Source organism: Lathamus discolor, chromosome 6 (genome assembly GCF_037157495.1).
Source record: "Lathamus discolor isolate bLatDis1 chromosome 6, bLatDis1.hap1, whole genome shotgun sequence".
NCBI lineage: Eukaryota > Metazoa > Chordata > Aves > Psittaciformes > Psittacidae > Lathamus > Lathamus discolor.
In genome coordinates this window covers 54,345,461-54,362,240 of record NC_088889.1, presented here as the reverse complement: position 1 = coordinate 54,362,240, position 16,780 = coordinate 54,345,461, and the positions used below count along the sequence as shown (strand labels likewise).

General features: G+C 36.7%; 1 protein-coding gene across 3 annotated transcripts in view; it reads left to right on the top strand.

Annotated features, from left to right (window-relative positions):
* Nucleotides 1-16,536, top strand: part of CARS1 (cysteinyl-tRNA synthetase 1) — a 35,708-nt gene extending 19,172 nt beyond the window's left edge. For all 3 annotated transcript variants that reach the window (XM_065682803.1, XM_065682804.1, XM_065682801.1), the window contains 9 exons: nt 819-916; nt 2,363-2,552; nt 3,065-3,133; nt 5,928-6,009; nt 10,491-10,571; nt 10,948-11,015; nt 12,329-12,388; nt 13,627-13,710; nt 14,997-16,536. In XM_065682803.1, the coding sequence (XP_065538875.1) occupies nt 819-916; nt 2,363-2,552; nt 3,065-3,133; nt 5,928-6,009; nt 10,491-10,571; nt 10,948-11,015; nt 12,329-12,388; nt 13,627-13,710; nt 14,997-15,131 (867 nt within the window). In that variant the 3' untranslated portion in view covers nt 15,132-16,536. The remainder of the gene's footprint in view (nt 1-818; nt 917-2,362; nt 2,553-3,064; nt 3,134-5,927; nt 6,010-10,490; nt 10,572-10,947; nt 11,016-12,328; nt 12,389-13,626; nt 13,711-14,996) is intronic.
* Nucleotides 16,537-16,780: the final 244 nt, after the last annotated feature.

The following is a 16,780-nucleotide window of genomic DNA, read 5'->3' as shown; positions in this document are numbered from 1 at the left end:
TCTGCAGATGGGTGCTCTCTCCAAGTTTTGATATCTCTGAGCAGCTTGGCACTTACACATAAGATTAGTTTCTCAGTTCAGCTTGCTTATGGGACTGATTCCAACAGACACTCTCATAACATGTCTACCAGATCAGACTTTACACAAAGGTATCTAAAGGGGAAGAGGGAGTATCATTCCTACCTTGTCTTCTCACCACATATATCAAGCATTTGCCTCTGTGCCTTGTGGGCATATGTGAAGGGCCAGGCACAGTTCCTTGTCCTGCTTAGTTTGGATCCATGATTTAAACCCAAATTTCCCTCAGGGAGGCTGTACAGCATTGTAAGATGGTTAATCTTTGTCTCTCCAGCTGAAGTTGTTCTGCTTTTTACATAAAATGCTTGGTGTGGGCCACAGAATAAGTGAACATGACTTTTCACCAAGCTGGATGACCACATAAAATAAGTCCTCACTATAAAGCTATTTTTATTCTTCCGCTTCCATTACTAGCAACACACTTAAAAATCTGCCTTAATAATTATTGCCTGAACTTTTTAAAAATGGTATTGTATTTGAGCAGCGTGGTGTTAGAGTATCATAGTGTATCAGGCAGTAGCAGAGCCATGAGATAGAACTGAATTACAGTACAGCTGTGATTTTCAAAATTATGCAAGATGTGTGGGTTACCTTGTTTTGGCAAGCATTCAGTAGATCTTGGCTGAAACAGTGTTGAAACCGTAAACTTTCAGAGTCTAATTAAGAAATAATGCCTGTTCTTAGTAAATACTGCTTATATCTAATTTAAACCAATTTTTAGCTATATTCTTTTTTTATAGGAGTTCTTTTTGAATGTGAAGGATATTCTTCGAGCTCCCACTGATGTGACAGGCCAGTTTCAGAAATGGGAAAATCAGGAAGCAGAGCTGAACAGAAAGTGAGTGGAGCATCCCTACTTCTCTGCAAACAGCCATCATGTAGCTACATGTTTTGTTGGGTTTTTTCCTTATAAAATGACTTACTGTGTATATAGTGGTGTTTACAAGTCTGTAGCATTTCCATTGAGTACCCGAACTCTATACAAGCAAGTGGCTTTAACCTTGCAACAGCTTTATGAAGTATAGCTGAAATGGTTAATTTCCCTTTCATTTACGTTAGGTACACTGGCATGACTCATCACCCTGTTTGTGAAGGGAAAGAGAACTTTTTTGTTAGATAGCTATCATTTTCTTCACTGTTTGTAGTGCTGTCCTCTGTGAGAAGTAACTGATAATTCACAGTGTTACAACTGCAAAAATAGTATTACATATTTCAAAGTGCAATGAGCAATCTGAGGCAAATGGAAGCTAAATGACCTAACTAAAAGCACAAAAGATCAGTGCCAATGTCTGAAAACATGTTCTTGAGAGAGATGATCATATCAATACTGCAGTTTTTTACTTTGATAACAAAATTACTATTATTTGTAATATGAACAGCATCCTATATGATTTTTTTATGTGTGAAATTTAATCTTATGATGCAGTATTAAAATTGTTCCTAGTTCAGTTCACTGTGGACAGAGATGTTGACTATTGAAGGACCAAGTGCAGATGCTTCTATTTAATGATGTCCTCTGAAAATTTCATCTTCAACTTGAGGTTGGTGGAGAGAGCCCACTTTAAAAAAAAAGGGGGATGACAGTAAGTAATAGAGAAGGCAAAAGGAAGGAACAAAAAAGTGTGAGGAATAGAAGATGTGCTTCATAGATACTTGTTTTTGTCTCTTTACCACTTCTCATTCCTTTTATCTGGAAAAAGTGTGTTTTTTGAAACAGTAGTACCCCTTGTGTAATGAAATGGTGCCTACCATACCATATTACCTATTATGCCTATTCATTAACATTACAAATGTTTGCATGAATTTATTCTTTGTATGCTTGTAACAGCTTCATAACTCTTCACTTTGTGGTAAGTTAACTTCCAAATCGCTGCTTCTTACTGGAAAGGTACTAAATAGAGTACTTGGCTGGTACATAAGTGTAGGAGAGCAATACTATAAAACAAAAAAGGGCACAAGAAGGTACTAAATAGGCAATTTATACTGCTTAAAAAAAAAGGTATGAAAAGATCAGTTGCTAAAAAAGTGTTTGATATAATTTGTTTGGATAGTTGTTGCCAGTGAGAGTATCCTGCCTGCCTTTGACCATAGCAGCAAAACAGCAGTGTTGTATTAATGCCTTTTTTTTGTCACTCATCTGTTTTTCCTTAAAATACAAACTGTGACCGACAAAAGATTATCTCACTTTTAAGTCCTCTTACTTTTCTAATAGAGATTCTTCAGAGTAGGTTGTAGTTACTTTTGACATTAATAGTAAAAAAAGATTTTTTTTTTTTGTTCTTAGTTTTTACGACAAGAAGGCAGCAATTCATGAAGCACTGTGTGACAATATTGACACTCGCTCTGTCTTAGAAGAAATGCGTTCATTAGTCAGTCAGAGTAACTCCTATATTGCTGCAAAGAAATCTTCCAGACAAATGCCAAACAGACTTCTTCTAGAAAGCATCAGTTCCTATCTCACTCAAATGCTAAAGGTATGTAATAGCAAGTGGCAATGTTGCTATTGCACTGTGCAGTTGTAACTGTTATGTTTTCCAAGTATGGAGGGATCTGTACAGTCTTTGTTTAAGCCTTGTAGGAAAATAGAGATCTTCCAAATTCCCTCTCCCACCCCCAACCAAGACAACCCAAAACTGCAGTGTGTACTGCAGCCAGAACAATTTGGAGTCCTTTGTGCTACATTATAATTTCAGCTAATGTTTTGTTGAACAGCAGAGAGCCCCTAATATGTGCAAGGAAAATTAGGTAGTATAAAAAATATGAAGTCAGAATGTCAAATCTTACTGCTTTAAAGCTAAATCTGAAAGCCAATGCTTAGTATGCTGTATCAATTAAAACCCAAAACATCATCTTATTAGAGCAGTAAATTGTGGGTTAAATGAGAACTAGGTGGCTTCAAAACCTTAATACATGTGATTTTGCTTAGTTTTCACATACCTGTGACTTGATGTATACAACCTTTTATTTTTTTTTTCTATTTGACCAGATTTTTGGTGCCATAGAAAGTGATGATGCAATTGGTTTTCCTGTTGGAGGAAATAGTCAAAACATAAATGTAAGTGAAGGACAAAATACACTATACAAAATTACTCTGTGTCCTTTGAAAACTAGATTAGATAAGGTGATGACATTACTTATATGTAGCTGAATTGCATTCTTTCTGCTTGTAACATTTGACTCTGAAGTAACTAATTGGCTTAGGAAGTAGGATTTTTCTTTTATGAGACTTGAGTTTTTTATAGGTTTGACTTAATGACAGACAAATTGTATAGCAACCAGAAGAAGAATTATCTTGTCTTCTGAATTATGAGTCTGTTTAAGAAACCACATGTGAACTACAGACAGCACATACTAGTCTAAAGACTCATTACAAGCATTTGTATGTTAAGTAGTTTCAAAAATATAATTACACTGATTAAACTTCCTTGTGGTACACCAAAAACCAGCCTGGAGGCGGCTGGAGTTATATCCGCGTTTCAATCTCTCTGATCTTATTTGTAGCCACAGTTTGTACCTGGCTTTTGAAGGCTGTTTTGCTTTGGTCACCCCACAGTCACCCACAGTTCCACTGGTGCAGAATTGTTTTGGAAATACTTGGAAGATATCTGATTAAAGTGCTGATGGGCACTGTAATAATAGTAATGTTTTGTGGTGCAGGCAGGAGAAATAACTCCATATGAAAGCTATCAACTTGCTTCTCTTTGTTCGTATGAAAAATTTTGACATGAACAAATCAGTGCTTTTTCCAGGATTTTTCTGAATACAAATATGTGACCATATCAGTTCCTCTTTAGAAGGAATAATTAAAACATCTGTGGTGTAACAAAAAAGCTAAGCTTTTTATTCATCAAAGGAAGACGAAAGCTTGCTTGTGGTTGAAGAAAATTAATAAATACTCAATTGATATTTGCCCATGCAAATGCTTACATTGCTGTGCTGTGGAAATCTCCAGTAATGATTATAACAAGGATAATAAGGAAGATGCACAGTATTGCATACCAAACCCCCTCAATAGTGAATTGTAATTTGGCTCCAAATTATTTTGAATTTCAGAAGAAAGGCAGCACCTTAACACTTAGCTTTTTAGGGAAAATGAAAATTATATTTAGCACTTCGTTCAGGTAGTGTTTACAACAGATTGGCAATGGAATGACTGGCATTAGCTTGGAACAAGAAGCTAAGTTCCTTCACTTCTTTAAAATAATGTGGCCAAGGGCAGTAGAGTCAGAAGAATCTTACGCTAACACATATTACACAGAAGAAACTTCTGTTTTTAGCAACTAGGTCATTACCGGTTTTAAACATTACAATTTAAAGATGCATAATATCACAGATATTTTGGCTGTGTCATTAAATATTATACCCTCTTTTCATCTTCCATGCAGATATATATTTTTCTTAGCAAAATTTACGAAGTGATCATTCAAGGTTGAAAAACTTATTAATTACAGAAGGCTGTGGATCAGGCCTATCATTTCTTTGTCTAAATTGGAGATGAAGAAACCAATGCAGTCATTATCTCCAGAAAAAGGCATAATCCTCTTCAAAAGCTCTGAAAGAACAACTAGCTTAATTACCATGGTTCAGTAATTTACTTGAAAGAGGATAGAAGAGATTTGAAGTCAGGAAGCCTTAGGTTCCATAGTCTCATTTTCCAAATGAATTAAGCATTGCTGCCAAGTTAGTTATTCTGGAAATACAAGCCTTTCATGTTTGAATGGCTGATGAGAGTAGTGACAGTGCATGCCTTCCTGACACCACCTGATCTGCATGTTAAGCTAGTTTCAGTGTAGAGGATGTAGTGGAGATACAACTGCTACTCACTTTCCAGAGTCTCTTCCTTCTGCCAAACTTGTCAGCAGTGCGTCCAGTCGTGAAGCTGATTGCATAGTACTCACATTTGTGAAAAGTTTTCGGAGAGTCCCTCAGCTCCATTTGATACGGGCAGTTTTAGAGCATAATGGATTATCCGGTCTGTTAGTTGCACATAAATTTGTTATGGAGATTTAACAGATGGGAAAGACAAGTGGAAACAGTAGGGGGAAACAAAAGTGTGCATTTCTTTTTTTCTCACTCTTCCCTTACCCTCCAAAGAAATGAAACTTTAAAATTGAGCAGTTCACTGGGTGCCTGGCTTCTTATAGGACTCCAGAGAAGTGTTGCCGGACAGTACTGAGCAGTAGCTGTTTTTATAATGGTTCGCTGCTCTTCACTATCTGCTTGTGTTGCTGTTCACTACCATTGAGAGCAGGATTCTCAGGACTTGGTTGTTTGTTTGGGGTATTTTTGCTTTTCATGACCAGCATTTGCTTACACCTGAAATAATTCAACAGTAATTTCTCCCTGCTTTTTGTCAAGGAGAGACAGACAACCATACTGTATTGGAAATAAATACAATTAGCATAAGCTAACATCTGATGAACAGATCTATGTTCTAATGAAAGTAAGCTCTAACATCAGTTTCACCTGGTATTATTTCTGATAAGCAGCTGGGCCCAAGAAAGATAGAACATGAAGGGTAAATTTGGGTGCTGGTTTTATCCCTGTACTGCATTATAGTTAGCTAGTCTGCAGCATAACCCTGTGGAATGGATGTATCTATAACTGAAAGGAAAGGAAAAAGGAATGGGGAGAGGCAGAACTTCACAAGTTGATATTATCTGCACAAAATGAAAATTGACAGCTAATGCAAATTATCGTCTATCCTTTGACATCAATAGAGCAATGACAATTTGTATTGATACAGATCTACCTGAGAGTCAAATTCCATCCCACAGCACATAAAGTGCGTAAGAACATGTTTATATCTAAATGATGATTATCTAACTGTAGAAATAATTATCCTGCAGATTGAAGCTACAGTGATGCCATACCTACAAGTTCTTTCTGAGTTCAGAGAAGGAGTGCGACAAATTGCCAGAGAGAAGAAAGGTGAAAATTCACTTTTTCCTGTGTTGTTGTACATGAGACTTGGAAGTTGCAGGAATCAAACTTGGGGGGGGGGGGGGATGGTGAGCCAGATGATACAGTATCTTTGCTTAGAGATCTTTAAATCAGAGGTGATTTGAATATTTGCATCTCTGCTAACTGTCTCTTTAATTTGGGAATCCTTTACAGCCTGCTAAACTAATTTTCTTTTAATTTCCTAAAGAATCTGAAAGTTCAGGAATGACAGGACTAGCTGTTGTTTCTTTAGATTAGGTTACTCCCTGCTTTCTAGGTATGAAAGTACCAATGATCTCTTCCCCCAGGGAGCTTGCTTTCTCTTGAAAATGTAGATTGCTGCACAGTGATACTGTCTGTGTTTAAATAGCCTGAGATGTACCTTCTCATTTGCTAGCACAGTTGGAATAGTAGCTCTCCTGATGGTAACTGAATGCTCTCTTTGGAGTATACATCTGGGAGTTTGCTAGAAGTTGTTTTGGGAGCTTTTTTTCCCCTCTGAAGAGCTTTGATCATACTGTGTGTGTTGGCAGCAGAACTATATAGGGTTAAAGAGGTTGTTCCATTAAGCCTTCTTTCGTCTTTTTACTAGTTGATTAGTTCCTAATGGAGCTCTTGCTATTTTCTGCTATTGCCTGTGGAATTTTTCATGTCTTCAATATGTACTGGATTCTTTTTTTCTTAAACTCCTTTTACACTGATATTTGTACTTGAAGGCAAAATAGGGCATTTTTAATATATAAAACACCTACAATATTATACAGAAATCTAAAATTATTTGCAGTGTCTGCTTGATCACCTGTTCAGTTGGCAGATTCTGAATTCTAATTCTGCTACTGTTTTGAGTTCTTCTGAGGGCAAATGAGTTTACCCTAAAAGCACAAAGCTGTATTTGTTAATGTGACTACTCTGCTATTACTCTCAAACACCTGTAGGCCTAATTGATGCTGAGGAATATGCTTATTAGTTCCAACAGCATATGTTTTCTGTAACTTGAATTAATTCAAGAAGTTTATGTGTATATCTTCAGCCAAAAATGAGATCTTTGGTCTTTTCAGTATTTAATGTAAATTCTCATTTTATATGAGGCTTTTTTTCCCATTTGCTTTCTGATGGTTGAGCTAAACTGATGCTCACTATTAACAGTGGTAAGGTTTAAATATCATGGGGCTTCTTGTAGCTTATTTTTAGAACGTACTTAGTGCTAGACTGCTTACTGGCATTTGACTTTCTTACTTGGAAGGTATTGATTTTTTTTTTTTTACCTGAAATAAATTGGGCAGTAAGAATAAAGCTGGATATAGTTGTTATTTGGTTGGGGTAAGGAGAACTCTGCAGTTTGACCAGGGAGCATCTTTCATTAAACTAGCTGGTACATGGAAGCTGAGTGGTGGTTGGCAGGACCTGCACTGACGTACTACGTTGTTTCCCTGTACCCATTAAACTCTTGCTTGCAGGAAGTATTAAATTACTGTAAAAATTACTGATTAATGTCTGGGGATGTTGTCTCTACATGGTTGTAAGTGAAGGGAGTTTCCCCATCGTAGCCCGATGCTGGCAATAATTAATAAATTAATTATTAATAATAATTAATATTAATTAACATGATCTGTATTGCTTCAAGTATTCTTAAAGATTAAATAAAAAGTATGTTGCTTCTGTAAAACCTGCAGAGTAATACAAATGCTCCCATCCATATACATATAACTTTTAAACATACACCTGTATTTACAAAAGATGTCACAGAATAGCCATTTGTAAAACTATGGAGGTCTTGTAAAAATCAAAATGTATATACTCTATAAGAAATGTACTGTCATTCAGATTGGCTAACTTTCAAACATATTAGTAAAAATTAATTCTCTATTTTATAAGCTTATTAGTATTCAGACTGGAGACCTGCACTGATCATTTTGCGGTTGTGTCTTGATCTGTGAATGTATCTAGCAATGATGGTAAACAGAACAAGGAAAACACTGTGCTAGCTGTACAAGGGAAAGAAATGCAGAAAACCTCTGCAAAAGATGTCAGTGATAGGTTGGCCAGAGCATCTCAATACTGCGCATCTTGCTGTTTTACTTGAGTACTTGACCAGTTGCAAAGACCCCACATAGTTGTCTGTGCAAGGATGCACAGTGGAGCAGATCTGTGCTCTACTACAGCCCCAGTCCTTGGGAAGAATTCTCATTAGCAACAGATTGTTATTCAGGTATTCAAACAGGAGCAAGTCTCCAGTTTTTGGTTACTCACCTCTGGACATCTGCTTAAATTGAGCACCCTGTGCTAAAGGTGTCCATGAGCTAACTCTGCCTGCATCTTCATTTCCTGCCATGGGTGTTGCTGCTGCTTCTGGGACACAGTGAGAAACCTGCTGCCCACTTCCTAATATATCATGAGTTGACCAGAACTGAGACAAACTTGATCATTGTAACATGCCTGCTCTTGCCTTTTTCTGCCAGTCTTAACATGCAGCATTCTCAAGATGCTTTTTAAGCTCCTCCTTTTCCTCCCCATCACAGTGTTCCTGTTCACAACAACACATCTGTTGCACATCCAAGACACTTTGTCTTGAAATTCACAGAAAATGTGAATTAGTCACAGGCTCAAGTCGTGCCTAGCTGCCAGGTGTTCCTGGGTACTGGTGATAAGGCACTAGCCAGCTGCTTTCTTGACCACTGTCCTCAGTGAGGATGATGGCTTACATGTTAATGGCAGCTCATAAACAAGTCCTTACCTCCAGAGTAAATCCCTAAGCATCTTTGCTTTGGAGGCGCCACATGCAAGGAACCGGTACATTTCAGCCCTGAGAAGCACAGTGCTGACTCCTCTGGATGACAGAGGATTGAGCAGAGGATGTGTCCTTTCATAAATAATACCTGTTTTGTTATACATTTCTCCTTATTCTCTACTTTGGTGGATTTCTTCTTCATGAACTTTAAATTATTCATGATCTCAGATAAGTAAATATTTGTAACTGAGCAGATGCTGTTTTACTGAATAAGCAGTAGAAGTATCTGATACATTCTTGATATGGTATGCATAATTCCTTTGCCTAGATTAAAGAAAATGCCTTTAATGTTAACAGCCAGTGAGGTAATCTTATGCCTTGTTTATCTTAATGGCTTATTTAGAGTTGCATCAAACATGAATATGGCTCACTGTGTATAACTGCTCTGGATCAGAAAAATAATGACTTAGTTCACAGCAAACAGAAGACCTAAAAACTGCAGTGCTTTCCTATACAAAGGGAGAGTTGCAGAACACTAGTATGCAGTGAAATAGGGTGGGTGTTACTTCTTCCAGTATTAGGATAGTTGGTGCTCTCTTCACTGTTCAGTGCTCTGAGGCTCTGAGAATTGTGAAAGAGACCAAGGCTCAGGGATTGTCCTTGTATCTGCACTGATATGTGCAGTGTTTGGTACAGTGTCTGGATGGTAGCCTCTGCTGCCAGAATTATTACCTTTGAGACCCTATTATGACTTAGGTTTAACCAGGTGAGAGTTGCTGAAAGGGAGAACATTTGTTTATTATAAACACATGGTGTCATCTAATCCAAGTATCTATTTTGTCACACTTGGTGTTTCCTCATAGATACAAGAGTGTCTATAAAAAATGCCACTGCATTAAGTTCACTCAGCAATATACTGGGGTCTTCTCAATGTATTTAGTTCCTCTTTAAATGTTCTGCTGCTTCCTGGCTGATACAATTTCTGATCCAATTAAGTATCATGTATGAAGATTTATTTTCCTTTTAAGACCTGATAGCATCTATTTCAGCTAAATTTTGAATTCTTAACTCCTTTCTCTTTGATACGCTTGCAAAAAAAAATTACCATCCAGAAAGCCAAATCTAAGTTCTCTGTTCTGATGCAACTAGCTTGCTTGAAAAAAACAGAACAGCTTGGTCAGACAAGGTGGTAAAGATAACTACCTGTAGAAACAGAGGGTGTTTGGATTACAGTTGCTCTGACAAATGTATAGATATCAGACCAACAAAATCATAGTCCTTTGAAGGCACTGTTGGATGCAGCACGGGGTATGTTCATTTGTGATTTTTCTAAAATAGGGCTCTTCACCCTTCTTTTTGGAAATCTTACAGCAACCATTAGGATCTTCCTGAGTCTTATGGAATATGGCAGAATTGTTGCATCATTTCTGATTTGCCTTGGATTTTCTTTCTGTTCCCCTTGAGGAACAATGAGGTCTTTCAATCTTGGAAGAAATTTATGAATTTCAATCTTGGAAGAAATTTATGAATTTCAAGTCCCTGCAAAGAAACATGCTTCTTCTCTGTGTAGCTGAAAGAAGGCAGAACTTACTTAAAAGGTTTATCACCTTAAAACAGGAGACCTTTCTCTGGCCTGTGTGAGAGAAGCACTTTCTTAATTACATTTAAATAACTATGTAGCATGATCGAAGTATACTTTCACCAAATCTGTTTCACTAAAAGTATTTTTCATGCTCTGCAGTAACCGAAGTGCTGCAGTTGAGTGATGCTCTTCGAGATGACATCCTTCCCGAACTTGGTGTTCGATTTGAAGATCATGAAGGTACCCAATTGTGTCTTGTAACTTTGCAACTATCTGTAGTCTTTCTGTTTTCATAAGAAGTGGGAAAACAACCTGTTGAGACTCATCTGAAGTAATCAAACAAACTCAAGGACAGCAAAGCTACAACATATCATATTTCTGATGTATGAATATGTATTATAGAACTGTATATTAGAATATATGTATAGAATATAAAAATGTACATTGCAGTCTTTCTGATCTTTTTGTACAGCATGTAATTTCTTAGTCAGTTTTGAGTAATTAGCTGTATTTGCATTCAGCTTGCAAAACCAAAACAGCTATTATAGGGTAAATACACTTATCTTTGACTGTTCAAGCATCGGAAACCCATTTACCTGTTTTTTGTCTTCTCTAGGACTTCCAACTGTGGTTAAATTAGTGGATAAAGATGTGTTACTGAAAGAACGAGAAGAAAAGAAAAAGGTTATTAGTTTAAGCATTCTATGTTATTTAAAGTAATGTGTAAGCTATGGATACTTTTACATTTCTTTGATAACTTGGAAAAGAAATCTTAAGGCTAGCAACAAGGAAAATAATATAATTGATGCTAAAATTTGACTGTATTCAGGAAAAGAATTTTTAAAACAGTAGGTTCTTGAAAATTTTATATGGGACCTAATAAATACCCCTAAGGCTTTTTGTTTGTTTAAGATTTTCATATAATTAAGGGATGTTGAGTATTACAGACATACTGACTTACTTCTCTGGAAGAACAATTCCAATGAGAAGCTGATTTGGACTTCTTTTGTCTGTAAAAATCAAGTTAACATTTTCCATAGAACTAGACTGTGTTTATCTGATATGTGAGAACAAAATGCAATCTTATTTAATGGAGTATGGATGAGTGAGATTCATAGTGTGGGGGAAGAATTTACATATTACTATATAAAGATTGTGAATTTTAATTCACATTCACAAGGTCTGTATAGAAACCCTCCTTTTGGCACTGCCTAACTTGTCTTTGTAACATTTAAAAGTAACACTTTGTATGTCTGTTTTCAGTTCTAACAAATTATAAAATTCCATCTTGACTAGAAATGTTAGAAGACTCTGTCTATGAAGATGTTTTCTGGACAAAGAAGAAGTAAAATATAGTTTCAGCCAATTCTAGATTTTTTCATCAAAAAGGCATTTGAGATCAGTTTGTATATAGCTGCTGGGTGGAACCTGCAGCTGGAGTACATTTTCCCTGGAAACAGTATTATGTTAAGTACTGGAAGAGCTCTTGGAGAAGCAATAGGTCTCTCCTATCAAGTGCAAGAGATTTTTTTTTTTTAAGTTGTGTAAGTTGGCTAAATTTGGATAGTTCTTTCCCTAGGAACATCAAGGGATACAACTGCTTCTTGAGAAACTGTAATGTCTTCACAGTTTGAGTCAAAAGCTTAAAATATCAACAAAATATGGTCTTTCTTTAATTTGCAAAACATTTTTCCGTGTGAAATGGCAGGACCATTTCATTTGCAGGCTTTGTAGATACTCTTTTATACGTATACACTTAGCATGCAAAATGCATTCTGGACAGTTAAAACTGGTTTAACTGAATAAAAGCAAATGAAATCAAAGTCGTTCAGTGGGAAGTATCAGACAATTCTAATTATAAGGCATGGTGGTTTTGCTGCAGGTCATGCTGCCAGTTCTGCCTGTAATTAGATATCCAGGGGAGCTAGCTGGCTGGGATTTGAAAAAAATAACCAAATTAAATAGTTACCTTTACTCATTAACATTGCCTCTCATAGATTGAAGAAGAGAAAAAAAGGAAGAAAGAAGAAGCAGCCAGGAAAAAACAACAGCAGGAAGTAAGTCCTCAGTTCCTTTTAATCTGGTTTTGAAGAAAAGCGTTAGCAGCAAGTCACATGCAGGAAAGATTACATTAGAACACGTGCTCTCTGCCTGGCCTTAACTGGGCCCCCATTTATTTTTATTTCTTTTTTCTACAATTTCCTGCTCAGAATACCTTTGGCTTGCAGTTCAGGTTTGAATTTTCAGCTCCTATTATAGAGAGGCCATCTCTGAAAACACAACTGAAGGCTGCAAAATCTTCTTAGAAGAACATGTAGCACTTATTTCGGTCTACAGATGGTATTACTTAATTGCCGAAGTAGTATCTTGCATGCCTCTTGAAGAATATTTTGCTTGTGTCGTTTATTATTTTCTTCCCTTTCCAGTATTGTAGGTACGTGTGGAAACATTTTGTTTTCTCTTTAAGAATCCAGTTGTTCCATATGATTAAACTCTGAAATGCAGTGTTTTGTAAAAATACATTTTATCTCTACCGTTGCAATTGAGATAGCTCAGGGGTTTTAGGCTTTGAATGAGGAGTACACAGCCAGAGGAGATGAACTTGTAAGATTGTTTGCCATGCTGATGACTCTAACAGGACAGGAAATGTGCTCCTGTGTTGAAAGAGGAAGTAAACTTTTTGAGCACCATGTACAGAGAGAAAACCAGATAAATAGTAGTTATCATCCAAAAATTGCAAGTAGCTTTCAAGGTGATTCCCTTGCTTTGGGCATAAATTACTTGGAAAGGCTTTTGAGATGTGCTTGTTTACAGGTAAGTATAAGTTCAGTTTATTTCAGTGCAATTACTTGGATCCTAGTTGCGCTGTGACCTGCACAGAAACCTGTGCTTGTCAGCAGGAAACTTGATAAAGTTCGTTACCTTTGCAGTGAATGAATTGCTGAATACTCTTTACCCATAACAATTACTCACTTTGTATTGGCACCTAAAACACAAAGGAACCAAATTAGCAAAAATCAAATGCAATTTTTAGAGTATATAAGCAAGTTACTTTGAGTTCCTGCAATACATCTATTTTATGCAGCAGTTCTCTACAGATTTAAAACACACTTTTTCCCCCAGACAAGCACAGCTAAGACTTAGTGAGCTGCTCCTCACCAAAAATCTGAAAGTTTCTTTTCACATGATTAAAAATTATGAATAAAATTGGTTTTTTATTTGCAAATTGTAGTCTACAGTATATGACAGTTTGTGAGTAATTAGCTGTGATATTAATGCATGTTCTATATTACAGGCAGCAAAACTGGAAAAAATGAAGATTCCACCACATGAAATGTTTAAATCAGAACATGACAAATATTCCATGTTTGATGAAAATGTAAGAGACTTTTCTTCAGATAGAGTTTCCTTACCCTGTTGAACATACGTGTCCCTGCCCATGGCAGGGGGGTTGGAACTAGATGATCTTGAGGTCCTTTCCAGCCCTAACTGTTCTATGATTCTATGATACTCCATTGTATATGTACATAGCTGATCTTGTTCCAGAACTTCCAGGGCAGTACTATTTAACATAGCAAGAGCAGAGAAGGAGAGAAAGAAAAGGTGATATTATTTTTATTGCACATACCTTGCTCTGGGGAGCAAGGTTCTCTAACTGTTAGCCAGCCATCGTTTCAAGGGTATTTTCACTGTACATTGGTCTCCTTTGGCCTCTCTCATTTTAGAGCAAAACTGTGGGTAGGAACATGTATCAACCCTAACTATTCTATGATTCTATGTATGATACCTATTCACAGATTTGTTACCCTACTGCAAAGCAAGGAATTCACTTGTAAATACAAACTCCCCAGTTCTTCCAGAACTGATGTTTTTCAGAAAGGTTCTGTGCTTCCATGGCACGGGGGTTGGAACTGGATGATCATTAAGGTCCCTTCCAACCTGTTCTACAATCCTATGATTCCTTTTTGGTTCTGTCCAGTGTTTTGCTTTCTCCTTGCAAAAGATCTCTGAAAGGGCTGTACCGTAACCTTGCTCTTGATTGCTCCCCTTGAGGATAAAAGCTGTTAACCTGGAAAACAGAGCACTGTTTCTTCATCACTTGGTTGGGGACATTGCTCCTACTTCTGCCAGTCCTCTTCACCATGCAAATACAGGCCCTGGGGACAAGTAAGAATGGAGAGTGTAAATACTGGAAAATACCTCTGCAAACCAGGAGAGTGTCTGTAAAAACTCTGATCATACTTGCTCCATTGAGAACACAAATCTCTTATTGCTTTTGCTTTAAGCCTTGGATTCAATATGCTGGTGTGATTAAAAGTGTTCTCTTAACCATCCATTCAGGGATTATTCATTATTCTTTTAACTATAACCATCGAGAAGTTAGCTCTCTAAGCTTCCCTTACTTAGTACAAGACAGAAAGAAAGAAAATAAATACACCTATTGCCCCTACATTAACTAAGAAGGGAAAATACACAAATAGTTGTCAAGCTTCTAGATAACTAAAATTAGTCAGGTTGCACATCATCCTGACAGCTTATCATTATGACATTATCCCCCATCTTACTAAAACATGATTCTATAAGCAGCCCAAGAATTTATCTTAAATATTCTCCTCAGATTTGTTTTTGTTTGTTTTTTTTTTTTTTTTACCTTTGATATTTCAGGGATTTCCCACCCATGATACAGAAGGCAAAGAACTCAGCAAAGGACAAATAAAGAAGCTAAAGAAACTTTATGAAACCCAAGAAAAGCTATACAAGGAGTATCTACAAATGGTTCAGAATGGAATTGCAAACTGAAAACAAGGACTCTTTTTTTTAGAAAGCAAGTGCTGGGTCACCATTGAAGAAGTGAGCATATACTGATGCTCAAATTTCTGTTTACACTTTCTATTATGTGCAAAGGGAAAATCCTGTTTACGTGGATTAATAATGTCATCTGGAAAGTCAATAAAAATCCATTCTTAAAAAAAAAAAAAAGCTAAGCTCTAAGAGGTTTCTTTGCAGCAACAGTAGCAGGTTGAATGGTTGCCAGTTCTATCTGGGAAGGTGCTGCTCAGTCAGAAAATCCACATGAGGATTCTTGTTTATTATAGCTGCCCGGGTTTTGGTTAATTTTTCCTGTATACTCATCTTTAAGACCCACTGTAGCTAACATACTGGGATATATCACAGTTGGCAAAATTTACTGCTAAACGAGAGTTGCGTAATTTATCCCACAGTAAGAACAGTATTTTCCAGATGACTTTAGTATCTTTACATAAGCAGGAAAAGTGAGTAGTTCCACTATGATACTTACTCTAGCTGCTGTTATTAAAAACTCTCGTAAGTATTCCCAAAACACTTTGCATAGTAGAAGATAACAGTCCCTTTGTTGTAAAAAGGAACAGATCATCATCTTCGCTCAACCCACAGCTGCAATCAAGTGGGTAAGTACAAGGCAAATACACCTGCATTGAACAAACAGGTGGGAAAGATATGAAGGGCTAATGGCAGAGGGTGGTGTGTTTTTGGAGCTATGCCTCCCAAGAAACAGGAGTGCTGCCAAAGTGCTGATCACCCAAAGTTCTGAGTACCTAATTACCTATTCAGACCCATGGGGAATTAACAGAGGGTTTCTAACCAAGATATGGTTTGTGGATTGGTTTGCAATTAGGAAATACAGCTATACGTTGCTCATTCTTCAAGACTGGTGTTTTTAACCTAACAGTTTAACACTGGGTTAATCTTTCTGATGTAGTATGGTGACATCATGCCTGCAAGGACAGTTTCCTGTTGCCTAACAATGCATTTCACTTGCAGTATGTACTAAATGAACTGAAGTTCATGAAAACCTAAAAATATGTCACCTACTTCACAACTACATGTAACAACAAAGTGTCCTATATGCAGCACTATATTCAACAAGTATTCTTACGCCTCAAGGTGACTTGCAGAAGCTGTGATACCTCTGTTCTCTCAACTCTTAGGTTCATGTTATAGTCATTAGTTATGTTCCTTTCCTCAATGAATAGTTACACATCCTTGCTTTATATTTTTGTATATGTATTCCTCCTGAGGAATTGATGTATTTGGAGTAACAGAAAGGTCTAGTAGGTTGTTTTTCTAGTTTGTCTGTGTTTGCCTTTGAAAACATACAAAATGTTAAGGTCAGTAAAGCATATGCATCTTGAATGCAGAAAATAAAATCTATTGTAAAGTACAAGTTGCATGTGATCTTTGTATAGTGGGAAGAATATAGAGTTTATCTTTTTTCCATAACCATCTTTTTGAAATATGGTTTACAGAGCTTTTCCTTTAGCTTACAGCTTACTATTACTAATTTAGTTAATTTTGCATTCAGTATTTGGTTATTCTCCTAATTTCTAATTAATTGTATAAATGAATGTTTAAACTGCACGGTGATTAATGACTTCTTTGCCTCGGTCTTCACTGGCAAAGGCTCTGAC